Raw genomic sequence first — 27,400 nt, 5'->3', positions numbered from 1 at the left:
TCAGCGGAAGTGAGCACTTAGCTAAGAATTCACCCAAAGAAGAAGAAAAAAAACCTAAAAATGACAGAAAAAGTTTCGATTTGGAGAATCACTGTTCCATTTCCGAGAAAAAGGAGATGTTATATAGCTTGCTTGGCTGTGAATTATCCAACGGAGTAAAGGATGACGATGTCAAGCTAATGATTGTCTCGGAGACAAGGCTTGTCTGCCAAGTTATTGAAATGTCTTCGAACGAGGTTTTTAAGCATAGGTTAGCGAGTGGATTACATGAAAGAGGTTTCGATGCAGGTGATAAAGAATGAAATCTCTATTCTTTAATTTACCTAATTTGTGTGTGTGTGTGTGTGTTTTTTTTTAAATTCTTGAGAAAGAAAATATACTCAAATGTATATGGTTAAGATGGGAAGAAATTCCCATTAAAACTGGTGCTAGAAGACCAGGGTTTGAGATTATGAGAAAGATATTTTACATTTTTTTCACTAGGGATCAGTTCTGATTTTAAAGATGAAAAGTATATTCGTCTCATACGATGTTTGAGGCTCTCCATCAATGAAACCCTCCATTTGCAGGTCTTTGCAAATCCCATGGGGACATAATATCTCAGTTTCCTTGCAGAAACTACGAATACGTCGACGTTATCATCGCAAGAACTTGTTATATCGTTGAAGTAGGCATCGCGGGAGAATTCACCATTGCTCGGCCCACGAACAATTATCAGTCCTTACTTGATGTGTTCCCGCAAATCTTGGTAGGTAAACCAAAAGAGATGAAGCAGGTGGTGAGTCTAATGTGCATCGCTGCCAAAGAATCCATGAAGAGAAGAGACATGGACGGGCCTCCATGGAGAGAACCAACGGATACATGGAGGCTAAATTGTTAGGTTCTTACGAAAGGACCACGAACATCACTCCGGCGAGCATGGTGTCAGATTCCGGCGAGGTTTTGCCTGCTAAACAATTAGTCAGATTTGAGATAGCTCAGACGATTTTTAATTATTGTCGAGGTGGTCAGATTAAATTTAAGAATGGAGGGGTTGAGAGTTGGACAATCAACGGTGTAGAATTGAAATGAGTCGTGATAATCTGACTTAGGCACGTGGCATATTCGACTAATCTGACGTGACAGTCATGAAAACCGTAAATCTGCTGTCCTCCGGATACAAAATCACACTTTTTTTTTTTTTTTTTAATGGTGAACTGCAGCTTTGTATCCCAAGGAGACTACAGTAAGCCAATCACATCAGGTAAGGCGATTGAATATGCCACGTGCCTAAGTTAGATTATCACTAGTGAATTGTAATTAGGGAAAATTATCAAAAAAAAAAAAAATATTATTTACAAAAAACAATCTAATTTTTAAAAAATTTGAAAAAAGATACAAAACCGGTCTTTGGAAGACCAGTTTTTCTCTCTCTTCAATTCTCTCAACTCTTTCTCTCTCCTCTATTATTTAAAAAAAAATGAATTTTTTTTAAAATACCGATTTTTCTCTCTTCAATTCTCTCACCCCTTTCTCTCTCCTCTATTATTTAAAAAAAATAAATTAAATTTTTTTTTTAATTTATTTATTTTTAAATATAGAGGAGAGAGAAAGAGATGAGAGAATTGAAGAGAGAGAAAAACCTACACCTCTTTCTCTCTCCCTATTATTTAAAAAAAATGAATTTAAAAAAAAAATTTAAAAAATTCATTTTTTTTTAAATATAGAGGAGAGAGAAAGAGGTGTAGGTTTTTCTCTCTCTTCAATTCTCTCACCTTTTTCTCTCTCTCCTCTATATTTAAAAAAATGATTTTTTTTAATTTTTAAAATTTTTTTTTTTAAATAATAGAGGAGAGAGAAAAGGGTGAGAGAATTGAAGAGAGAGAAAAATCGGTCTTTGAAATATCGATATTTAAAAAAAATTCATTTTTTTTAAAATAATATAGGAGAGAGAAAGAGGTGAGAGAATTGAAGAGAGAGAAAAATCGGTCTTTGAAAGATCGGTATTTTAATTTTAATTTTTTTAAATAATAGAGGAGAGAGAAAGGAGTGAGAGAATTGAAGAGAGAGAAAAATCAATCTTTGAAAGATCGGTACTTAAAAAAAATTCATTTTTTTTTAAATAATAGAGGAGAGAGAAAGAGTTAAGAGAATTGAAGAGAGAGAAAAATCAGTCTTTCAAAGATCGATTTTGTATCTTTTTTTGAATTTTTTAAAAATTAGATTGTTTTTTGTAAATATTTTTTTTTTTGGATTTTTTAAATAATTTTCCCTTGTAATTAATTTGTCTATTTTGTGTAATAATGAATTTGATAGTTTTTAATGAAAAATTCGTTGAATTTGTAATAGGAAAGATCAGTGATAAATCAACACACCATAACACGTACATGGATGACACTCTGTACACAGATGACATGGGAAGGACACGGAGCCATATATAGATGTTTTTATTCGAGGTACAGGAGGAAAAATATATATGGTTCTGCACCCTTGACGTGTCAATTTATCGTTAGTTAATAGTATATCACAAAGAGTCACGATTCACTGATGCTTTTGTGTGGAAGCGCATAAACTATACATCTTTTTCTTTACGGTACACAAGAAAGATCATTTTGTGTGCTGCCAAGACAAGAGCGCCAGTTTTAGAACGTCAATTTATCATAAGTCTATTACAAAGCATCATAATATTATGAAGAATCGTGAGAATCTAACTTACATTTTAATACATTTTTTTGTATATTCCCTTCACAGAACTATAGATCTTTATGATTTTGTTTGATTCTACGAAGGAAATGTACAAAATAATGAGTCAAATTATTTAGACTCTATTTTGAAAGATAGAGACTGGAGAAGTAATTAGGTAAGAGAATTTCTCCTCTTAAGAAAACTTTTTCAATTATCATTATTTTATTTAGATTATGAATATAAAGTATATAATATAGAGTTGTGCTAGGGTGACATAGGATTTACTGTAATTCTCACAATTCTGATATGGACATACATACATAACCATAAATGATTTTTACTCATATCACGAGGAAACACATCTATGGTTATGTACGCATCATACGTCAGAATTGTGAGAATCGCAGTAAATGCCCTGTGTCATTTCAGTATTTTCCAAAAAATTACTCTCGCTAATGAAATTGAGACAACGGAGGATTGACCATTGAAAATTCAATGAGATGTAGTATTGTAATTAATTTCTTTATTTTGTGTAAAAATGAATTTGTGAGATTAATTTAACATCCAACACACTTCGAGAGAAGGCAACACTGTTGGACGCACTAGCCAATCATGGAAGTTTTTGTTCATCTTTCCTAGCTTTTAATTTTTTGTTCTAATCATCTTCCATCTTTGTCAATACAAGCCTTGATGGGTGATAGTCTTGGTCTCTCGTCCATTCGGATTGCAAGTTAGGCGACTCCCCACTTGTATATTTCTCTTTAGAGTCGTGATAATCGGACTATCCCACGTGGCACACTCCATTGATTTTCCTGACGTGATAAGTTTGAGTACCATAGATCTGTATGTCTCGAGATACACATTTTTATGGGGAAGTGCATTTTTGTATCTCAGGGATACAGATCTCTGGTTCCGAACTTGTCACGTCAGGAGAGTCGATTGGGTGTGCCTCATGGGTAATCAGATTATCACGATTCTTCTCTTTATCAATGCAAATTTGGCACACTTTACAAAAGAAAAATAGGTATAATGTTATGTGCCTTCTTATTTTTAGCAATTTTATAGATATTAGGTTACTTTGAAGGCAACCAACCTCCTAAATAATTCTGATTTTTTAAAATTTGGCTTGCATTTTCCTTCCAATTAAGAGATGAATACAAAACTTTTTTAAGAACCACTCCTATCCTTAACTAACTACCTATAACAATAACTCCTACACAATCCGTAACTACTCTTAGACGTTACATACCTGCACAATCACACGTTATATACATATTACATAAGACTCCTTAACTAATTGTAACTCTAAAACATTTAAAATAAAATACATCAAGATACACCAAATCTTGATATAAGAGGATAATTTTTAGGCACATAACATACAAATGCTCATAGACACGTCTTGCAGAAAAGACATAGGGAGGAAACAATGTTCCTAGGATGTTACATAAACCAAGACTCAAATCTTTATAGCCAAAGAAAGAAAGACAAGTGCAAGGGAGGAGAACTTTAAAGATACTTTTGGAGGAAATTGATTTTGGTTTGTCATTCTCAATCAATAACTTAAAAAGAGGAAAAACCTCCAAAAGCTACTTTTGGAAACATTTCAATTGAGAGATGGATGGAACATAAACACATTGGTAGGCTGGGTAGGCGTTTGGGAGCCCACATTTTTTTTTTTTTTTTTTTAGGTGGGGAGGAGGGGCTTTGTAGTGCTCAAAAGCTCGTGTTTCTGAAACTAGAATTTGGTGAACCACGTAATTCCAATTTTTTATACAATAAAGATTTTGCTACTTGATTCTCTTTTGTTTTTGGAACCTACCAACCATAAATGCTTTGTTGCCCTAACTTAATATATGAAACTGATTGGCGATCTCTAAATATTGGATTTGAACATTTTCTTATTATATATGGTTTGCCACTTTGGAGGTTTTTCAATGGATTGGACAAAATTGGTACATCTTTTATATATTTTTCCAACAAGTAATAGGATAGTCACTCCAATTGGATCCGGACATGATTAAAGCAAAACATATCCATTTAGTTGTCAAATTGAATTCTTATTGGGTCGTATCCTTCTCAAAACCCAAGATAGAGGACTTTAATGGATAAAAATAGCAGCCAGAAAGCATTTACTCAGACACAGGGAAGATAAACTGAAAAGCCTCAAGCAAGAAATACTAATCAGTGCTCACTTGTACATTAACTTGCCTTCCCTTCATAGCCAATACATAACAGTGTCTTCTCTCCTCACCTTTCCTCACCTCATTACATACTGAACATCTGCGTGTTCTCTCAACCATTCAAGCACCTTTGCTCCCTCTAGGATTTCTTGCACCTACATATAATTCAAGTAAGCAAATTTTATCAGTATCATGCATTGTATCCTACATATGACACGTAGAGTTCATTGTGGTGGTTTGATTACTGTTCGATCGGATGCCCATGACTGGTATGTAATTGGTTATCCTCTATCTATCGTTAACACTTATCAAATAGTGATAATAGAGTTATTGGGGGTCCAGATTGCACAAACAAGTCATGAACAGAAACTAACAAATGAAGATAACACATAACAAGTTGTGAACATACTAACCTGATCTTTTACACGGTCCTCATCATATTCTTGCTTATTGCGTTTGAATTCGGCTATGGAATTCTCAACTTCTTTGAAAAGCTCTTCTGTAGGATACTGCAAAGAGATCCAACAATTGGAAAATGACCTTCATTTTTACGTATATGTATGTAACTTCTTACATGCATGAAGTGGTATGGATTCTTCTCAGTGGGTTCAGACAAGACCATCGTAAATTTCATTTTTTTTTTCCAGTTTTCTTTAGTCTACTACTTGGATGGTTTGGAGCTTAGGATTTGCCAGCTGATGTGACATTTAAGCCACATATGCATTGAAAAACAGCTCATTGATTGAACAGTCTAGATCTGTGGTTATTGTATTACGAAAAAATGGAGCTAAATATTAACAGAAATACCTACCTCCAACTTTTCACGTTTGAATATGTCTGCAACTGCCAGATTCTGTTTTACAACATTTGTAATATTCTCTCGTTGGGTTTCTAGGAACTCATTTACTGCTCGTGGACTTGAAAGAGAAGCAAGCTGCTGTTCATTTAATTTCATGTTTGCCTGTTCACATATTAGACTAAAATCAGACAAAGCTTAGCTCAAAAAACAGAGGAAATTATCAAATAGTTTGAAAGCAGTGAAATCCGTGATCCAAAATTTGAAAACATGATGATTTAATCAACCAAAAAGTGTTGCTAATGTTGGCATGCTTTGAACACCATAGAGATATCCACTATGCAGAAACCTTCAAACTATTTAATATCCAAAAGCAACCACAACTGTATTTGAGCTTTTGACCTGTATCTGTAAAAGTTTAGCCCCATAAAGCTGCCTGCCTTGTTCCTCAAACAAAGATGGAGGAATATCAACTTCGAGCATCTGAAACAAGAAACAAAAGATGTATTTATAACTTGTCACTAATATAGGGAAAAAAATGTTGTCTAATGTTATTCCATCTTGTATAATTAAGTTGGGCTCTACGTGTCAATGCATCAGATCTATGGATCTGTGATAAATTTACATAAGATTATAAAGCTAGATGTATATATACATTGTTAGGGTTGGAATATTTATTTTATTGTTGCAGAATAATTAATTGTAATAAATTATTAAACAAAAATTATATCTAATCTAGGTTGATAATAAATTTTGTCCAAAATAGACATTTAATGAGTTCCATTCCATATATTTCTCAAAATTATTTAGATATTAAGACCAATGAGTTAATTACATTTACTACTAAACTATTGAAACAGAAATTAATTAGTATTTAAAACTATAGTTCAAACTCATCATGGTTGTATGCGCCTATGACCTCCTCAAGTCAGTCTTGTGTGTTGTGTTTAAATTTATTTTATTGAGATTACATGACTCTAGAAATATTTATATGTCTAATCTGACAGTCTCAAATCTGTCACCAACCACCTAATCTTCCTTTTACTCTAAATGGTTGTTTATGGAGTTACGAGTGGTTGTCATGCTGGTTTATGTCATTTCCTAAAATATTACTGCATAGAAACCCACATCTAGAAAGGCCAAAACTTATATTTAGAGTGATGTCAAGGTCATACATGTTTGTACAAATAAATGCCTCAAAGAAATGGCTTAAGTATCAATGACACGACTAATGACAGTCTAATCACCTTGCACAGCTGATCCAGAATTGCATTATCTGTTGCTTGATCTCTTGCTGTTTGTTCCACTTCTTTACATCTCTGCAATATTGATTCCCTAACCTGCAGATTTTATCCGGCAAAAAACTTCTATTAAAGGGTAAGAACAGGAATGATTTTACAAACTAATAAAGTGGCAAGAGTTTAGGAGCCTTAAGGAAGGTGGGGGGCACTACCTGACTCAAGGTACTGCACCCAGGAAGAAGCTTTTCGGCTAGAGAATCATCCAGCGGTGGTAAATCTCTATAAAACAGTTCTTTGCATTCAACCTAAAAAATTGAGAAGGAAAAAAGAAGGATTTTCACTTTCGAGATAAACTGTTGATTTTTTTTAAGTAGCATTTGCCGTGAAATCAATCAAAAGATATAACAATGAAATGGGAGCACACACATCACTCTAAATTTCCTTTAACTAAGTGTATCCCTTCTTCTAAACAGATGGCGACTTGTGAGCGAAAGCTAATTCTTTTTCTTTTACTTTATTGTTAAATACATGTATTTCTTCCAATAGAAGAGAACTCACAGTAAATTGTGCATGAACACCACGCAGATTTTCTTGTTTCCATGATTCTGGAAATACAAGTGAGAAGGAATTTGTTTCACCTTGTCGAATTCCTATTATTGAGTCAAGGAATCCAGCAGGAAGGTTATCAACTTCTTCCGTATCCAATTGAAAACCTGCAAAAACCAACCACGTACTACTTCATGAGGAATACAAGATAAGAAAGTCAATTAAATGCAAGATCAATCAAAATACATAAAACAAATTTCAACAAATAATCTGGGAGCAGTTAAAAGCTTTCTATTGCATATAAGAGTTTCCAGAGAATGAAAATTGTGGATAAAGATAAAACGGTGATGTGGGGAAGAAATAATGCTAATGAAACATAAGCTGGCTAAAATATCTTAAATAGGAAACATTTCATGATCCATATTAGTAGAAATTCTGCATGGGAGCTGTGTTCTTCGTCATATACTTCTATGCCCACCCAAACATGCTTCTTATAGGACCCATCTCTTTTCCAAAATTTTATGAGAACTATTTTTATCAAACAACATTTCCATTCAGTAGGCAATTCAATTTGTCAATATGAAAGTGTGAATATCATATAATCAGCTCATTATTTTATTGATTTCAATCTGGTTACCAAAATTTCATACATTATTGACTGGTTGATGAAAGCTAAAAAGTAAAATAGGAAGTATGGTTAAAAATTGAATACCATCAAAGCCTGCCCTGAGTTCTTTTATTACAAACCTTTACTCTCCGCAGATGGAATTTTTTCAACATCAGATTCATCTTTTGTAACTTTTGAGGTCGAGATATCGAGGATTGCGACATCACCAACCTGTGAAACTTCAAATATGTAAGAAGTAGGAAACTTTTTGCCTAATTTATCAAATTATTTTAAAACACTAAAATGTCATAACAAATTTCAGAGGTGAACATTATAAGGGTTGAGATTCTTCAAACAAAAATTAACAGAGTATTAGAGAAAATTTGAATGCAATAGGAGCATGATAATGAGGAACAATTTGGGCTATCTAGAAAAGTGAAGAAGGTGTATTTAATTAATAGAACATCCCCATCATTCTATTCATGAAAACCTCTTATCCATTAAAAATATCTAAAATATCATTTTCCTACTCAGTCAGTACTCCATAATCAAGGTGGTGAAACCCTAAACTCATAGCCTAGACTTTTTCTATCCTTTTGTTCAAAAGTCAGTGTACAGTACCGACATCCAAAATCGATCCCTAGATCTTTCTCCCATTTACTACACAATGAACAAAGATAGAAACAGAAAACTCTAAATCTTTTTTTTTCCCCATTAAGGAAAACTTCAAAACTTTAAAATCTCGTATGATGTGTATGATTTTTATTTTTATTTTTTTCCACTTGACACATGTTTTTCCTAGGTTTTCTAGAAAATTTTCCAACTACACTACCTGTTCATGAAATCTCAATCAAACATATTTCTCAAGAAAAGAAAACATCAAATATTAATCAAGAACTACCTGCAGGCCTCTTTCAGTTACAATCCTTAGTGAACCTAGAGCCTTATGACGACGCTTAATCTCAGCTTCACAAGCCGTTTGCGCATCAATATCATTGTCTATCTCAACAACAATCTTCAAATTCTTATATCCACTCTCAGGAATCCATTTAATCTCAGGTGCCACATCGACAATAACATCATATCTGGGCACAAAACCAAACTAGTGAAAAACAACTAATGGATATACATATAGATATCCATCCTCAAAGGACGCGAAATCGCAAGAAAATACAATAACTTAAAAGAACTAAATCTGACAAACCTCAAAAAATCTACCGGAGAAGAAAAAGATTCTTCCATCTCAGAAAATTTAGTTATGATGCGAACAGAATCTTTCAAGGACCTTCCTTCCACCTGAGAAACAAAATCCATAGCTAAAGTATTAGTTTAAAACTTCAATATAACAAGAGGAACCTAAGAAAAAACCTCAAAAAAGTGTGATTTACATCAACATATCTACTTAGATTATCCCCAAAGACAAAGCAAGAATAGAAATAATTGAATACTAATATGACATACCGAAGACATGGCGTGAGGAAGGGTCCTATTTAAAATGGATTCAATTGTAGCCCGTCGTACGTTTTTTTTGCCAACATAATTTATAAGGATACTATCTGGAACCTTCTTTCCGGGGCGAAATCCAGGGACCTGTGCAAAAGAGACCAAACTTTAAAATGATAATGACACTAGGAAACACTTTTTCTTATAATGAATGGTAAATTTGGGTCCAAATCAAAACCAATTGGCAACGAGTGGAGAGGCCCAAAAGCTTATAAAGAGAGAGACTAGTCAATTTGTGTCCGATGTGGGACTAAACTCAACAATGAATGCCATCTAGTCGAGCTTCAAACAAGTTCAACCACATTATTCAAAACATTGACTTATTATGTCTTGGAAATTTTTAGTAGGAAAAAAAAAAAAGATGGCTTTTTAGAATTGAGGGAGAAATTAAAAATATACATCAATAATTACACTACGAGCTTGACAATAAATAGAGCAACATGAACTTTATTTCAAAGAATTGTTCTCCTTCCCACATTTAATTTTGGAGTGTAAAATGAATATAAACTTAGTTGTAATCCGAAAGTACCTTAGACTGCTTTGTTAATTCGGCTAAGACCCTTTTGTAACAATCCTCGGATACAACTGGAGGAACTTTCACACTTAACCGAACCTAAAGATTAGAAAGCATAATAATTGACATAAAAATAATAATAAAAATAAATAACAATAAAAAAATGTATAACGAATTTAATTCAATTAAAATTTTCAACAATGAAGAAAATAAAGCAGTCTCCCAAACACAGAAACATAAAATCTGAAGCTCTTGGAGAGAAAAAATAAATAAAGATACACTTAAATTCTCTCTTAAACTGACAATAGAATATTTATTAAATTTAGCTATAAAATTGAAACACCATTGATCATAAAAAGAGAAAAAATTTATATATATCTAGGAAAAAAGGCTTACTCTCGAACTGGGTTCTTCGGTTTCAGTGACCTCGATATCTGCTGGCAATTGATCTTTCTCTGTATTGAGAGCCACGGCAGAAGAAGAAATGGAGAGTTGACTCGGATTTTTTCGAGTTGAGGATCGACAGAGGAGAAATTGGCGGGAAGAGGAGGTGGGTTTTTGGAAATTAATGAATTTGTGCTTGAATTGAAGAGGGTTTGATAATGGAATTGAAGTAGAGATAAGCGGGATACGACAGAGACAAGGTTTGAAATTGAGTGTTGTGGAACTCAAGATCTCCATTTTTTTTTTTTTAATGTTTTTGAGCTCAGAAGATAGAACTCTGTTTGTTGTGGATATATTTCTGTAGTTTGTAACGGAGCTTGGAGAGTGGAGAACCAACTTTCACAAACGGGGGAGTGAAAGACGAATTTGCCCTTGATAACGTGTAAGTTAAAACTTAAAACAATACCAAGGACAAAAATAACAAGGATTAATTTGCATTTACAGAGGGCAAATTTGTCTTTTTCAGTGTAAATCAAACTGAAATATATCTTTGATATATATATATATTTTTTTTGAAAGTACGTGGTTTTACCATGGTTTCAAAAGTCGGTTTGCCGTCTAGAATCGGATGAGACAATCCATTTAACATGATTTATATTGATTGAATTTTTTTTTTTTTTTGATATATTTAAATTAAAATAATCCTATTTTTTTAATAAAATAAGATAGATTAGCAAATATTTAGTGATAAAATCATGTTTTATTTGTATAATAAATATTTAAATCATAATAAAATTAATTATTTTAATTAATATCTACAAAATCCTGGTTGACTCGGACGAGATTTTTAAAATATTACTCTCACGATGCGAATGTTGAGACACCGTGCATATCACCGTATCATTGTTGAACGAGACTGAGACAACTCGGACAAATCAACCCAAAACTCGAATTCCGATAGTCATTTATTAGGTACCTCCCAAGGCGCGGGAACTATCATTCTAACTATACAAGACTCCTTGAAAGAGGCCAGAGTACCGTGCAGAGATTGATCATGTTCCTAAACTCGCCTGACTAAATTGCGGAAGTCTTCATGAGAGAACCAGACTAATCTTGGAGGAGATTTAAAACCATGGGTTTTACTGATAACTATGATATATTATGCTAATTTTTTTTTTTTTAGGCAGAGTTGAAATTATAAAATATTTTAAAAGAATTTCTCTCCTCTTCTCTCTGATTATTTTCTCCTCTTCCCCACTTAACAATATAAGAGAGAAAAATGAAAATACTCATTTATTTTCTCTTCTCTCAATCCAATCCAATCCAAACACAGCGTTAAGCCTCCACTACCACAAGCATTGTAACGTGTGATAAGAGGTGGTTTGCATTTCCAAACTTGATTTATTCGATCTTTCTTGAAGTACAGATTCACTCTCTACAATCATTAGTAGCATTGTTTTGATTGTGGTAAGATAGGTGACCCTTCTCGAGCTTTAGGCATCCCTTGCGCTTGACTCCTTATCATCCACAACACATTGCATATTTATCTGCCCCATCAGTAGCATTGTTTTGATTGTGGTAAGATAGGTGACCCTTCTCGAGCTTTAGGCATCCCTTGACTCCTTATCATCCACAACACATTGCACATTTATCTGCCCCATGGTTAGCCTCCAGATAATTTTGGGCACTCTGTTTTTATTTCTACAGACTTGTATCATATTAGTTGTTTCTTTTTGGTTTGTATGAAGGCTTCAACTAATGCCACTGGGCTGTGAACAAGAGCCACTAAAAAATAGTGGTAACAGTAGCCATCTACACCTTATCTCTCAATTATTCGGGTCGACAGCCTTGTAAAAAATATCTCAAATCATGTATTCAGTTTAAACTGGTTCATTTTAAATTTTCCTTTGAACACCATCTGTATCATCTTGGTTCCTCTTCTTGTCCTTTGAATCTCTCACTAGCAATAGAATGCTTCTGCTTACTAGAGTGCAAAATTACCAGAAGATCAGAACAAAGAGGACAAGAAGTGAAAAAAATACAACAGTTTCCTATCCATGAAGCCAACTTAAGCAATCGGAATTTCTCAGTCAAGCTTAAAACTGTAAGGAAACATTGAAAAATGTACTTGAAGCGCTCTTCTTGTGGCATTGTATGCCATAAATTAACATTTGAATAACTATAGATAACATGGCAAAATTGAAAAAAATAAAACAGTTTCCTATCCATGAAACCAATTTAAGAAATAAAATTTCTCAGTCAAGATTAAAACTGTAACAAAACAGTGAAAAATCAAAATGTACTTAAAAGTTCTCTTCTTATGGAATTCCATACTATAAATTAACACTAGAATAACTATAGATAACACAGCAAAATTTTGTCCAGGCATTGCACTAGAAATTATTTCTAAAACTGATCTGTTGTCTCTAAAGACGATTCTAATACTTTCTTTTCTCTCACATAGAATTGTACAGGTTTCTCAAACAAATGCACTAGAAGACTTGAGGAAGTACTGCAAGCCATTCTTCAAGCTTCAGAACTTTGCTCAGTCTCATTGTCCAAAGCAACAGTAACACCAACTTCAGCTGGCCGGATAACACGATCATATAGCATGTATCCAGGCTGCAATACCAAAAATACAAGGATTTTAGTATGCATTCATAATTACATTCTAATTAAGCATGTTTGATCATTCTACTTTCTAGTTCATAGGGTTGTAATTCAATTTTTGTTCACAATGCACGATAGATGAACAATATGTCAACCCCCTCAATTTGAGAGAGAATGCTGTGAAATTCACTAAAGAGAGATGAACCCCAACCCTCCCACCCCCCCCCAAAAAAAAAAAAAAATAGAGATCAAGAAAAAATTGATCGATAAAGTTCATACCTTCAGAACAACGGCAATGGTGCCAGAGGGCTTTGAACCATCGGGAATTTGGAAGACTGCATTATGCCTGTGTGGATCAAACTGCTCATTTATGGGATCAAATTTCTCCACTCCAAACTTCCTGAACACCTGAAGGCAAGAATATACAGAAGACTTAAATTTGTAAACTGATCTTGCCACTAGCACAGAACCCACCACATTAATTCCTATAAATACCACCCGACAATGGAAAATATTCAACTAACTAAAATGGGTTCACATAGAACGGTGATCAACAAGCAAGTACTGTGACACTGAAAAGAGAGCTCGGTAACAATTTCTGACTTGTACAGTTAACATGTAATTTGTGAGCAATTGAAATGTATAGAACAAGAAAGAATGTAGAAGAATGCATATATTATAAGAAAACCCAACCATCGAAAATGGGAGGTCAAGAATTCAGAATGCGGAGATAATCTAGAGACTCATTTGTCACCAAAAGGCCAGAGATCTCCGCTATTATGCTAAGGCTGTAAATGGAGAACTCAATCATTGCTGTCAAATGAAACCGCATACGCGCATCTGCACATATGCGACTGCATAGGCTGTGATGGCATAAGCGATTAGATCATTATCCCAATGCATATATAAGTATGCAATGGAAATATTTGCCTAGTTTTGACCTGTGCACAAAATCCTTTTCTTTTTTAATAACATCCCCCATTGTCAACCCCCCCCCCCCCCCCCCCCCCCCCCCCAAAAAAAAAAAAAAAGAAAAAAATCGGACGACGTTCGAACCTATTTCTATTCTACTTCCATTTTAGCTCCCTTTTTAAGTTCTAACATTTTTTTTTTCCAATTTAATAGCATTCTCTATGCCTTCTACTCCTTAAATCATCAGCATCAAGCTCAAGCAGCAAGATTTAAGATTCAAAAGGCATTAAAAAAAATATTCAAGGTTTTTCTTCCAACATTTAAGACGCAATATTTTTATTATTTTTTTCCTGAGTTTATGCATTCCATCTCCCATCAGAACTTGTTAAACATGAAAATATAATAAATAATAATGAAAGTGAAAAAAAATAATTTCCTAGAAGTATAGTTATATTTACAATATTTTTTCCCCATTTTCCCTTGTTTCTTAATAAAAGAAAGTATAAAAAAAATATTTTTGGGTGATATGTGACTGCATGTGCTATATGCTGATCACATGCACCGCATATGCCATTTGACAATGTTGAACTCAGTAGCAAAATAGCACAGATTGCCGCCATTATGTGATTAATAGAATTGGTTACCTAAGGTGAGGTGAAAGCATTCAGAAAATTGTAAAAACAAAATGAAAAGTAAATGACACAGGCCGATGGAAATCTACAAGATACAAAAATATTAAAATTAGTTGGGATTTCCACACAGAGAAATCCCATATGGTAATCTTTGGGATAAGGATGCGATGATGAAGTCCTGAAGTGGAAAAGCAACCCTCCAACTATTGGTAATTAGATGAAATACACGAGACTCCAACGTATAGAACATGCCCTAATGTCCCCATGCTAGACTCTGTCTAGTAGGCTCTAGTGTCATAATCTTAGAAATTTCATAATGGAAGGACCGTGTGGCACACTAAAGGCGGTCCAGCTGGCACAATCTTGAAACCATCAAGTATATTGGCGCCTTCATAATTGTAACTGACATGCATGCATAAGTCTGAAGGATCTCCACACCTATAGCACGATCCATGGGTTATCACGAACTAATGAAGGTAACCGATATCACACACTGGACACCCAACCAAAGATTACCATACGGTAAGTTGGCAAGGGAAAAAGTCGAAAAAAAACGAAAAAATCCAAATAGTGTTAAGACAATATATTTTTTTCTACTAAGTGATGTTATCATTTATATCATCAAAACCTATTTTAAACTTAAGAATAAATGGCCTTTGAAAAAACCCTTTCAAAATAGCTTGCTCAGCAAAAAAAAAAAAAAAATCACATTTTTTGTGTTTAAATCGAGACTTTTTCAAAAAGTCACGATTTAATTGCCAGTCTTTAAAATCACGATTTAAACATGATTTTTTTTAAAAGTCGGCGACTTTGGTGACTATGATTATAATCCCCTTCAAGGTAACCACAATGAAGCGACCGGGGTGTTGGCAAGGAAAGGCAGGGTAAGCACCCTTCCTTGAAGATGATACTAAGCCTTAGTGGGAGAAAGGAAGCATAGAAAATTGAGGCCAATCATTCTGAACTTTCTCTTTGCACACACAACTTAGATTTGCGATCCATCTATTGTATGGAACTCATCTTTAGATCCGATGCAACCATGAGGATCTCACCACCAAATATGCTTTTCTTGACCTCTAAAGGCCAAGACAGAGTAGTGGCCATGTCAAGAACATAAAAATCACAATGACGATAAGTCGGATCAAGGGGGTAGGCAAACTTTGGACCCATGACACAGTTCCACTGTTAGTGAAATTCAAAATCTAAGGTAATCAGATTTTAAGCAACACCTTACTTGAAATAAGCATAAAGGGGAAAATAATTATATTTTCTCTTATCAATGTATTTACAGCTAATTATTTCCAAAGAAAAAGAATATGTTAATTACCTCTGAAAGCTGTTTCTCGGTCATTTCAACACCTTCCAAAAGAGTTTTCAGGAGTGGCACAGCTCCAACAGTGTCTTTAGATTGGTCGATCTTCAAAAAGCTATCTTTGACAACTGAAGAAGCTCTTCCCAGGTTGTCCGCGACATCTAATAAGGCTTTTGCAAAGTTCTACAGGATACACCATATAAATATGAAAAAAGAATGAGACAGTTTGAATGAAGTAACCTAGAAATGTAATTAGAAGATCAATACTAGTATTTAAATATAGCCGTAGGACACTAACCTGTATAGCAAACTTTTTTGAGTTCTCTGCTTCTCGTCTTGTTCTATCCAAAACATTTTCCATCTCAGCATAAGTACGGAGAACTTTCTCTTGCATTATTTCAATCTCCTTGTGCTTCAGCTTCAACAACTCTTCCTTCTCAGCAACAAGCTTTATTAAATCCTCAATGGAAAGATCCTTTTCAGTATCTGAATCAGAATCAGAAAATGCAGTTCGTTTAGTACTTTTTCTCCTCTTTTTGACGGATTCGGACATGGAAGGTTTAGGTTCGGAACCAGAATCTGCATCCTCTGTTTTCTCTGCAGCTTTATCATCTACATTAGCCTTTGCAACGTCAGCTTTATGATCTCCAACAACTTCCTGCGAATCTCCACGCTGATTGGTTTCCTTATCAGTAGGTTGAGGCGATGCAGATGATGAAAACCAGAAACCTCGTGAATTAGCATTATTGAGCACTGGATGACGCAATGAAAACACCTGGCAGGAAAATTACTAGCATAAGACATATATGCATGAATAAGTTACCATTAAGAATAACTTTTGGTTCAATACTTGTAAGAACAAATTACAAAACTCAAAAATTACTTTAGTAACCCATGTGATTTACTTTAAGAATGGATTGTAGCGCCAATTCTATAATCACATCATCCCATATATGCTTCACTAAAAAAAAAATGGGGTCAGCAACATGAATCTATGTGCAACTCCATATTGAGTCATCTTCAGTCAAGGCATGCATCTTCATAATTCTTCATCGTCTCATCATTTCAGAGTATGACTTGGAACCAAATCGCTCTTTTTCACTTTTGCACACTAGTGATATTTGTTGTACTTGTGCAAACCATGTCAATAGACTTCATTAATTTTATCTCGTATTGGAATTCTTCCAAATTTCTCGTCTCAAATGTGATCATTACTACTTTTTTTTTCTTTCCTAATGTTACCACTCATCCATCTCAACATCATTTAATCTGCTACACGCATTCAATGAAAGTATTCTTTACTAACTTCCTAAAGTTTCAGTTTCATGAAGCATGGTTAATTTTTCTTTTATCTAGTAAATTTTACTTTCAGTTTGATCAATACACCTCAAAAGCTTTTCTCCACTTTATTAACCTAATACTGTTACACGAGTAAAATCTGCACCAATCTTTCCATCTCTATAATTGAACCTATAATTAAAGTGGCTCTTTTGAAATATTTCTTGTCTGTCAATCTTAATTAAGAGACGTGATGAATGCATGCAGTCCAAGTACACAGTTCGGTACACAGCTGACGTGGCAAGTGCACAGAACCATAGATCGTTTTCATCGGGATACACAGGAAAAATATGTGTGGTTCTGTGCCCTTGCCACATACCCAACCGCGTGCATTCATCATTGTTCCTTAGTTAATGTCTCATTCATACGAGTTTCGTTGCTAAAGTCACACTTAATATTCTATTATCTTGGTCCTACTTATTATCTTGAAAGCCTTAGTTTCTAGGGTATCCATCCATTGTTCTAGCTTTTTATTTACTCCCTATATATTTTGGTTAGCAAACACTACATTCTGCAAATAATATGCACCAAGGACATATCTTTAAACATGGAAAGTTATTCCATCAATAACTAGTGCAGAAAGATATGGACTTAGGGTTAATTCCCCACAAATCCATTGAATTATTTGCAAATCCGTCACAAAGCCAATAGTGATTAAGACTTCTGTTTCAAAACCATAAATAAATACTAATATAACTATACAACCCAGAACATCAAATTTCAAGCAATAAAACTTGCTCTCATCCTGAATCCCGCATAGGAAAAAAAAAGGATCTTTTACTCTAAACACCCCCCACCCGGAAAAAAAAAAATCCCCACAAGAAATCGAATGAAAAAAACAGAAACGGATTTTCAAAAACTGAAAAAACCCAAGAAGAAGAAATAATAAAAAAGGCTCGACTTTTGTCCGAAATCACGTTAAACCCTGAACCCTAAAACCTAAAAAATAAAAAATAATAATAAAATAAAATAAAATAAATGATGATTTGTGAGCCTTACCTTGTTGGAGGATTCAGTCAGGGAATGAAAATTATTAATATAAAAAGTTGATGGCGATTCTGGACGAGAAGAGATGAGGACTCGGCATTGGTTCAAGCCCTTCCTTGTAATCCTAGAAATAACCCTCGAAACGAACATCTCGAAATTAGTTTGAAATAGCGAAGAAAAGCTTCGACAATAAACGTTGAGGGGGGCGAGAGAGAGAGAGACAACAGAGCTGTTCGGTCTATAATCTCTATGAAGTATAACCAGACACGACGATTTTTTAAATTGACTAAACTGGCCCTTTACATAAGGGTTGAGGATGCTTCTTTTGGCAGGATATGAAGGGTAATTTCGTTCATTGACAAGGATGATTTTAGTAAGTTATTGGTGCCCAACAGGAGAAGCGTCTGGAAGTATTGGTAAATCGAGCTTGTGTTTATAATAGTTGATGATGATCGTCCATAAGCCAATTGTTAAAACACGTGGCAAACATGTATGATGTCTATATCAGTAGATTCATGAAGAATCCCACTAATGCAGTAATTTGATCAGGTTGGAGCCCCTGGAATGGATATTTCAATCAATGAAAAAATTCCATCGAGCATCGGTTCATAAACTCTTATACATTCTTGAAACATTTAGTGCTTTGGAGCTGATGTTTTGTATCGATCACAATCAATCGAGTCATGCTGGAGTAACACAAACGGAATGTGACAAAATGATGTGGTGTCGCGTATATTACCATAGATACTTTTTCACGAGATACAAGTAAAAAACATCTACGGTTATGTGCGCACTACATATCATTTTTGTCATCTTTATGCCTCCGTTTTTGTCATTCCAGTATTTTCCCAATTAACGACATATGTTTTAATTAGTGAGTTGGGGAAGACATATATGGGGGTTAATTTTTCACCAATGGTACACCACCATTTTTTGTTAGAGCTTAAAATGGGTTGGATTTGTGCTAGATATGTGTATACCCATATTCATATTCAAATCTTTAATCCGAGACTAGATCTAAATCTGACTTGAATCTTATTAGTTCAAATTATATTTGAATTTGTTTACTTTCATTAAACCCATATTCGGATCTGATCTAACCGAATTAATTGATTCGGGTTGGTCGTGTCCAATAATTTCAAATCATTGCAAGGAAATTTATTAAATATGTGGTTAAAAGCTGACTTGAATTCAAGATATCTCATTATTCTAAAAAAGACCTTATCCATTACATCTAATTCTTGTTGATTGATGAAAAATAATTTGAAAAATATAAAAATATAACATACAAAATAATATATCATCTGAATGTAGGGATGGATCCGACTTGAATCAAGGGACATTAACCATATCCGATCCATATTCTAATTCGAATATATTTGAAGGAACCAAAGATTCGAGTGGGACAAAATCCCAAAGGTACCAATTGTTTAGATTCCCCAGTCCCTAAGCTAACATTGAGTTAGTATAATAGATCAAGTCATTAACTGATTGTCCGAAACATCGAACCTAGACGACAATCTAAAAAATAGGCATCAATGTTAGTTTTGATTAATATCTAGAAAGAACACCTAAGAAACTTCAATCTTTAGAATTCGTATGTATAATACTTTAACATCAGAGAGATTTTGGTACAAGTACACCCAACACATACTTAGAAGACATCAAAAAGCCAAACGTTAAATGTTCACTTTACCATATAAAAAAAACCCATCAAACACCCCATCAAGGATTTAAAGAATTTCAATAGTTGCATTTTATAATCACAACAATTTACATTGAATTATTTTTTTGGGTGTAATAATAAGAGGTGATCTAGGAGACTTTCGGGGCAATTTTTAGCCATATCCCTCTTTATTTTGAGAAAACTTGACTCAACTCACGCCCACGGCCATCCAATAGAATCCAAATTAGACAACTCTTACACATCGATAAATATTTAAAAATTTTAAAAATAATTATTTACTATATTCTGGTAAAAATATTTAGATATAATACACACCTCTAAATTCAATCGAGCTGAGGTGACTCAATTTTAAAACTGTAGTTTACTCACCTGAGTTTTCAGGTAACTCAGCCACGTTTTAGAACCATGATTAGGATGTCAGATTCAAATAGCCAAAAAAGATAATATTTTGTATAGAATTTGCAACTAGGAGGCAAAATTTATCGACAAACATGATTGAGAAATAAAATATATCATCCAAAAGTATACTCAGGTTACAGTTGAACCTTAATTCTAAAGTATAAGATGATGACGACGCTGCCCAAGAGCATAAGTCCATCCTCATCACTGGTACAAACCAGGCAAGTGTAGTAATCCTGGTGGCATGGGATCCCATCATCCCACTCAACCTCCAATCAAACAAACTGTAGTTACCAAAATTTCTATTGGCAAATAGGAGGTTTCGAAATCCATGCCCAAGTACTTATTACTTCTTTGGTCGTAATTTCTGTCTTATTAGGCTCAGTCACTATAGCTGAATGGTATACAAATTCAACAGAATTCAACCAATCCAATAGGGATTATGGTTACACAAACCGTTGAGGGTAACTCTAGATCTGGTTCAAGACGAATGATCGAATACATAACACAGTTTGAATACAAAATCAGAATGCAGCATATGGGTCCATCACCCCCAAAATAAAATAAAAAGCCCTAAAAGATTTTTGTCATTATTCCTTTAAAGCATCCTTTTCTGTCTCTGAAAAGTAATCGTGCCTGAAAGAATGAACATGGAAGATAAAAATGTAATAAAAACAAGCAGTGATTATAACACAACTGGAAAGATTAAGCATATAAAATCAATCAGGGCTGTGCGTGTCATGCATTAGCCATAGCTCAATAATTGCAATTGTGTGATACCCCTCACATACTTTACGTCAGCGAATAAAATTAATGGAGCCTTCATTATTTTGAGTCGAGATCCCATATAATGTCTACGTGGCACAATTTGATTAGGAAATAAATACATTGGGCTGCGTGAAAGGCTTGATTAGGAGCCCAAGGTGTTTTAAACACCAACTAAAGTGTGCCATGTAGACACCTAACCTATTTTATAGGAACGGGCCACCGTTTTTTATTATTATAGATATTTTGAAAGCATTGGGCTGCTTGAACGGTTTTAAACACAAACTAAAGTGAGCCACGTAGACACCTAACCAATTTTATAGGAAGGGGACAACGTAGTAGATCCTGAGTCTATTATTTTCAGTTCCGAAAAGAATGAACCCCCCCTAATGAATTGACCATAGCTCAAAAGAATGTGATTGGAAAGCCATGCGCCATGACTTCCCAATCTAAGCATCTTCCATGCAAAGCAGGGACGGAGCCAGGATTTTGCCCATGTGAGGGCAACTAAGAGTAAAAAAAAATTGTGGGGGCAACTTAAAGTGAAAAAAACATTTTGTGGGGGCAACTAAGAGTGGAAAAAATAGTGGAGGCAATAGTGGCGAATTTTTTTTATCTGCCACTAATACCTGTGACAATAGCTCATTAATCTATAGACATTGAAAATTCTTGTGGGGGCAAGTGCCCCCACTGTAAATCCGCCCCTGATGTGAAGTGAGTGCAACCCGAGGGAGGTTCAGAACCTCCCTACAATCTTAACCACTATAATATACTAGGGAGGATGCCTGTAATGGCTACAAGGATAGCTTAGGGTTCTATATCGTGTAACAAAGAGAAGTTCTCAAAATTATGAAGTTTTTACGGAATAAATAATAGATTATTTATCAAAAGAGAGATAAAAAGGTGGGTAGAATAACTGTAGTAACAAAAATGTGATTTTCTCTCCCATTATACACATGTAACCTCAAGACAAGTACTACCTGATAAGATCCTGAGATCAGTAAAGCATAGTCCCATTCTAGAAGTTGGGATGATTGTCGAATGATCATTGACAATTACGTCAGGCAGCCAAACACAAATAATTTGGTCATGAAAATAGAAAAAGATCAAGGAGAACCCCTTGGGTCACAGAAAAGTTGTGATCAAGTCAAATCATAGGAAGAACCTCAAAAGTAGGGAACTTACTAAAAAATAGGTACTCAAAAGTCTATAAATAAGAGGGGTTTAACATGAAAAAATTCATTCAATTTCTATAGGACAGACTGTTGGACAATTGCTTGACTTGAGCAGTGTTTTTGGCAGGTATCCCATAGGTAAGGACTAAGGAGATCAAGGTTGAGAATGTGGATCCCAAATAGGCCTCCAAAGAAACAATATTAACATAAACATTATTGTTGGTTGCAAATTTTAAGAATAATTGGTAATTTTCATAATACTTCATTATTTAGTATGGGTCCCATTGTAAAGATCCCAGTGAAAATTATCTAACAATACTATTTTTATTTTTATTTTTATCATACACCAACTAACTGATTAGAAGTTAAATATATGGGTTGTTGTGAATTGTGAAAAAGTGGCTCGGCGGTACTGTAAATTTAGGGAACTTGGGGGATAGCATAAAGGTGCTCCCATTAAATTACAAAACTCCCTAAATAATGGTTTTATCATGAATTTATTATCTAGGGGAAAGCTTGGGGAAAACTTGTCTAAATGATGAAGGTCACGAATAGTTCATTTTCATTATATATATAGCAGAGAGAAACAAATAAGATTGGAACCGAACAACTGCATACCGGATTTTGCGGGATAGTTGGTAAATTCCAGTCCCAGCCATTGCAACATTAACACTGAAAAGGTTCCAATTCTTCTGCAATCCCAATAGGACATACTCAAATATTAGAATTAAATGCAAGATATAGCTCATACAAATTGCAGAAGACACCAATCAATAAAAGAAGATAATGCAATCTAGATAAGACCAATAAACACAATCTATTAGTCAGTTTTTGTTTTCTATTGTTTTCTTTTCAAGTTTTCAGTTATAATTCATCCCAGTCACATGATTTAACTGGACTCTCTCAAATTTTGGCAAAATTCCTCTAGTTTTACCAGGAGAGAAAAAAACAACTTGAATAACTTCCTCTGTACTGCGTAACCAATTATATTAATAGTCAAGTAGAATCTAACCCCATGAACATTACAGGATCAAAAACATCAAATATTCCAATTTGTAATCGATGAGAAGATCCACAAATATCTAATCTGAAAATGAATAGTTATAAAATAAAATAAAAAAACTGGTTTTTCCCTTTCTTTTTAATTAGTGAGCATTGGGAAATATGATCATGATAGATATCCAACCAAAATGGAATATGATACAACTGAAATTGTAGAAGAATATATATTAGATCCTTATACGTTCACAAAGTCAAAAGTTCTACGGATGTTTTCCAAAACAAATGTTGTTAAGTATTTTATAGTTTTCTCAAGGAACATATTTAAAAGGAAAAAAAAAAAACTAACAAAAACAAAGGAAACAAAAACCGGGGATCTTAGTGTTCACATACGCATCACATTCTGATGGGGAGTTGAACTACAGACTTCAAACTCAATGGTTAGACATGCCTACTGCAAGAATTACATAATTATGTGATAGTAATACCTTCCCATATTTACTTTACAAATTGTTAGAATAGTCCCACATCGCCTGGGTACTATTGGAAAGTGCAATGTATAAAACGGGGGCAACCCTCTCCTTGCAAGCCGGTTTTGTGAGGATGAGTTAGGCCCATGGGCTTTAACTTGGTATCAGAGTGGGTGACCTCGAGGATGGGTAGTAGGGTTAGTATCTCCAGCCCTGCGTAGAAGGGGAGAGCTGAGTGTCTCCGGCCCTAGCGTTGAGGGGGGGTGTTAGAATAGTCCCACATCACCTGGGTACTATTGGAAGGTGGATTGTATAAAGCGGGGGCAACCCTCTCCTTGCAAGCCAGTTTTGTGGGATGAGTTAGGCCCATGGACTTTAACACAAACAATCTCTTATTAATTGTCATCCTTCTATATGTCAAATCTAATACCCACAAGATCAACTCAAATTCCTCTTACAACAGCACCTCCTTTCAATAAAACAAGTCCTCCTAAATTGTAGGCCTTGCATTAGAGCGTTCATGTCAAATTTCTCTACAGTCTTAAATTTTACTAGGTTGCCTTTTAAACCTTCTTTTCAAGAATATGTTCCAAGATTTTGAGGTATGTTAACCAACAAACTACTTCAAAAGACCGATCTGTTGGAGAGGGGGAGAACTATGAATATAAGAGGGGTCACGGGAACTGAGGTATGATACACCCGAGAGTGGAGGAAAATAAACATTCAACACTCCCCATCACCCATAAGGGTGGAAAGAAATCGAACCCGTGACCTATACAAAACTAGAGCTCTGATCCTATGTTAACCAACCAACAAATCCAAAAGAACGATCTATTAGAGAGGGGGAGAACAATGAATATAAGAGGTTCATGGGGCTTAACTGGGGTATAATTCATCCGAGAGAGGAGGAAAATAAACACTCAACAAGGTATAAATAAGTTGGTCAATTGGGTGAGTGAAAATACGACAGACCTGGGTTCAACAATCAACCACTAACCTATTTAAAAATTAGAAAACAGATCTAACTCAAAATTGGTGGTTTGTTGATTAATATCAGAAATTCTAGGTAATGCATCCAAACAATTCCCATAAATATCCTTACATAGTTGGCTAGCAAAATCCCCACCAAAAGATGAAAAAACACCGGGATCAATGACGCACAAAGAAATTAATACTTCAGAGAAATTGTCCAAAGTGCTATAGCAGAGTGGTAGTGCTCAAATAGACCCCACAGAAGGCCAAGTGGTAAAGGTTAAAGAAACATGTCAAATTTTTTCTTTTTGACAGGTAATGAATCATGTCAAAATTGACTTTAAGTCTAATCAATAAGTCAAGTTTTCTTCTAATAGTGAGAGGGAGAACATAAAATATAACATCCAAATACAATCACATAGGTTCTATATTCCCCCAGATACAAGTTAATAACAAGATCAGCATGGTAACAAGTATATCCAAAGTCTGCATCTGCTATGTCATAGATTGGGAGTAAATGTCATACATATTGTCAGAGATAAATTTTGCATAGATATTACAAGTACCAGATTATAATTTGTTAGAAAAAGTGAACCATTTTTGCATGTAATCCAGCTTACCGGTGTAATTACTGTGCTGTAGCGTGACCAGATAACTCCAGTACATGTAACAGCTGGAAACCACATAAAGGGATGAAGTGGGTATTTATATCAGTAATTTGGAATTCAATGCCTCCAAAACTCATAAGCATCAACTTTAACCATTGGCCGATAAATACCAATTTGCTGAGGATACGAGAGCTTTTCAGGTGGTTTTGCGAAATCGACAGCATTCGCTATGCTAATACCCCATTTAAAAGTTGGGGCCCAAAAGTGAACTGCAATTATGAAGTAAGTTACCAAAGACTGGATAATGTAACCAATATCATGTATATCTATCCAAACATAATCATGAATCAAAGAATCAGAAGGGCAAGTACCTCTTGAGCTAGCGATCGTTCCATTTTATCACTGTATGAGGTCCTTATCAACATTTATATTTGGTTGTCTCAAAGAGATAAACATATTTATGTATGAGGTGCCAATCCTATTAAGTATATTTGGGAGCATAACATTCCAGTGACATGGGTTTCCACTCCTATTTTTTTTTTTTTAAGAAAAAAGAAAAGGGGGTCCACTCCTTTTTGATGAATCCCTGTTAGTTGAATGAGAAAGACATTAATTACAATATACATTCTAAAGAATATGCCTCCAGAGGCTCTTTTTAACTTATTTTTTTAATATTAGAAATCATGGAGTCCAATAATCTGTTTAACAATTTAAATTACAGTTTTTTTTAAGAGGAAAACATAAATTATTTGAGTTTGTCATGTGGCACATAAATCAAGCCAACCGTCAAAAGGCTTCATTGGCAACTTTGTTTGTGTTTTTACTTGTTTGGGTCCAAATTTTTCTTACCACTTTTATTTTTGTCAAGATCAGTTTTAAGTGAGTTAGATTTATTACATTCTACTTTTGAGTTTTTCTTTTTTTTGTTATTTTAGGAGTCCGATATGAGTTTTTTATTTTCTCATTTGATGAGGAAGCTGGACTTGAACCCACGACCTCAAAGTTGCATTGCAATGTATCAAGCGAATTAAGCTATGAGCCTAAGTCCAATCCAATTTGAGTTTGGGTTACTATTCACATCATTTTTCCTTAGGTCTTATTTTCAAAAGTTCAAACTTATCTTATTAATTTGATTTTGTGTCATTTGAAAGGTTATTCAGTTTCCTATCAAATGAGTCCTAGATTTTGCAAATCCAATGTATTTTGAGAAAATTAAGACCACTATACTAATAAGGTTAAAATAGATCGTGAAGATTCATGAGAAGAGCAACTAATAGGGTTAGAAGGGGATTAAATAAATGAGTACTTTTTGTAAAGGCAACTTATGATTTGCAGTTAGTTGGCCCATTAAACATTGTGGAAAAAAAATCTATAATTTAGAGTAAATTAATACAAATTAGAAATTTTAAATATGAAATATGAATCATCTATAATTGACTTGATCGGTCGTTCACGAATTTATTCGTCTTGTTATTGCAGATAAAATATCTGCGCAAAATTTCAGTAACACAGTACCAAAATCCCATATTCCGCGTGTTTCCGTAAAATCAACTCATAGTTGATTATAAAAAATAAAAATAAAAAAGCCCTAATTTCCTTACTAGTTTTCAGATTCGATTGAGCAAGTATCCGTCAACGATGAAAATCCCTAGATCTATCTATAAGTCTCTAGAGACGGATAGAGATCTACCTCGCAAAAAAAGAAGGAATTACACATTTTAAGAAAAGCTATGAACAGAATCAAACCAAAAGATCAAAACTGAATCAAGAGATTATAAAGGAAGATAAAAGATCAAACAACATAAAAAAGATGGAAAGAATCGGAAACAAATAAAAACATAAAAAAGAGGTCAACGAACTGGTTTTAGGTCCTGCAGGGTGGTTCCAGAGAGCTTGAAGCTTCGAAGACGCCATTAAATCACTTTTCTCTCCCACCTAACTAAACCGCGATGCAAAGGATGGTATATTTGTTTTGGTAATTTAGACATACCTCCTCCATAGTTTGGTGAATATTTGAGATACACCCTATTTTCAAACTGGTGACACATCCTACGACTGCGGTCTTATATGAGGGAGATTTATGTAAAATGACCGAA

At 34.4% G+C, this 27,400-nt stretch overlaps 3 protein-coding genes across 4 annotated transcripts; all 3 read right to left on the bottom strand.

Moving 5' to 3' along the window:
• Positions 1–4,816: 4,816 nt before the first annotated feature.
• LOC147411651 (trigger factor type chaperone family protein) lies at positions 4,817–10,792 on the bottom strand. Its single transcript, XM_086450826.1, has 13 exons — positions 10,451–10,792; positions 10,070–10,153; positions 9,499–9,627; positions 9,242–9,333; positions 8,939–9,122; positions 8,178–8,268; positions 7,443–7,597; positions 7,097–7,189; positions 6,891–6,983; positions 6,046–6,126; positions 5,659–5,808; positions 5,261–5,356; positions 4,817–5,002 (listed from the first exon to the last, which is right to left on the bottom strand). Exons 1-13 carry the CDS (start codon positions 10,733–10,735, stop codon positions 4,925–4,927), a joined length of 1,611 nt encoding a protein of 536 aa, XP_086306952.1. The 5' UTR covers positions 10,736–10,792; the 3' UTR covers positions 4,817–4,924.
• A 1,870-nt stretch (positions 10,793–12,662) lies between these two features.
• Positions 12,663–18,560, bottom strand: LOC147411650 (grpE protein homolog 2, mitochondrial-like). 2 transcript variants are annotated; one of them, XM_086450806.1, is made up of 6 exons: positions 18,242–18,560; positions 16,478–16,679; positions 16,203–16,390; positions 15,920–16,087; positions 13,328–13,456; positions 12,663–13,060 (listed from the first exon to the last, which is right to left on the bottom strand). In XM_086450806.1, exons 1-6 carry the CDS (start codon positions 18,377–18,379, stop codon positions 12,965–12,967), a joined length of 921 nt encoding a protein of 306 aa, XP_086306932.1. In that variant the 5' UTR covers positions 18,380–18,560; the 3' UTR covers positions 12,663–12,964. The 2 variants fall into 2 exon arrangements, with proteins under 2 accessions (XP_086306932.1, XP_086306942.1); XM_086450816.1 differs by having other exon boundaries at positions 16,203–16,679; positions 18,242–18,525.
• Positions 18,561–20,635: 2,075 nt separating this feature from the next.
• On the bottom strand, positions 20,636–27,321 carry LOC147411649 (mitochondrial pyruvate carrier 4). The gene is made up of 5 exons (XM_086450783.1): positions 27,164–27,321; positions 25,475–25,573; positions 25,317–25,369; positions 22,874–22,947; positions 20,636–20,951 (listed from the first exon to the last, which is right to left on the bottom strand). Exons 1-5 carry the CDS (start codon positions 27,216–27,218, stop codon positions 20,906–20,908), a joined length of 327 nt encoding a protein of 108 aa, XP_086306909.1. The 5' UTR covers positions 27,219–27,321; the 3' UTR covers positions 20,636–20,905.
• Between the last annotated feature and the right edge of the window lie 79 nt (positions 27,322–27,400).

This window comes from Akebia trifoliata, chromosome 1 (assembly GCF_017979445.1).
Source record: "Akebia trifoliata isolate Shusen 1 chromosome 1, ASM1797944v1, whole genome shotgun sequence".
Taxonomy (NCBI): domain Eukaryota; kingdom Viridiplantae; phylum Streptophyta; class Magnoliopsida; order Ranunculales; family Lardizabalaceae; genus Akebia; species Akebia trifoliata.
This window is presented reverse-complemented; position numbering and strand designations above follow the sequence as displayed.

What these genes read in the sequence shown, in the direction of transcription:
- LOC147411650 (XM_086450816.1), bottom strand. Translation starts at nt 18,379, where the DNA reads ATGTTCGTTTCGAGGGTTATTTCTAGGATTACAAGGAAGGGCTTGAAC. An exon ending in CCGAGAAACAGCTTTCAGAG is followed by an intron (nt 13,457 to 15,919) that starts GTAATTAACATA and finishes TCTTGCCTTCAG; the next exon opens with GTGTTCAGGAAGTTTGGAGT. An exon ending in CCATTGCCGTTGTTCTGAAG is followed by an intron (nt 13,061 to 13,327) that starts GTATGAACTTTA and finishes TTGGTATTGCAG; the next exon opens with CCTGGATACATGCTATATGA.
- LOC147411649 (XM_086450783.1), bottom strand. Translation starts at nt 27,218, where the DNA reads ATGGCGTCTTCGAAGCTTCAAGCTCTCTGGAACCACCCTGCAGGACCT. An exon ending in CCCTGCAGGACCTAAAACCA is followed by an intron (nt 25,574 to 27,163) that starts GTTCGTTGACCT and finishes TCATAATTGCAG; the next exon opens with TTCACTTTTGGGCCCCAACT. An exon ending in ACAGCACAGTAATTACACCG is followed by an intron (nt 22,948 to 25,316) that starts GTAAGCTGGATT and finishes TTGGGATTGCAG; the next exon opens with AAGAATTGGAACCTTTTCAG.
- LOC147411651 (XM_086450826.1), bottom strand. Translation starts at nt 10,735, where the DNA reads ATGGAGATCTTGAGTTCCACAACACTCAATTTCAAACCTTGTCTCTGT. An exon ending in TAACTGAAAGAGGCCTGCAG is followed by an intron (nt 8,269 to 8,938) that starts GTAGTTCTTGAT and finishes GAAGTTTCACAG; the next exon opens with GTTGGTGATGTCGCAATCCT. An exon ending in TTCTGGATCAGCTGTGCAAG is followed by an intron (nt 6,127 to 6,890) that starts GTGATTAGACTG and finishes TTCTTGTTTCAG; the next exon opens with ATGCTCGAAGTTGATATTCC.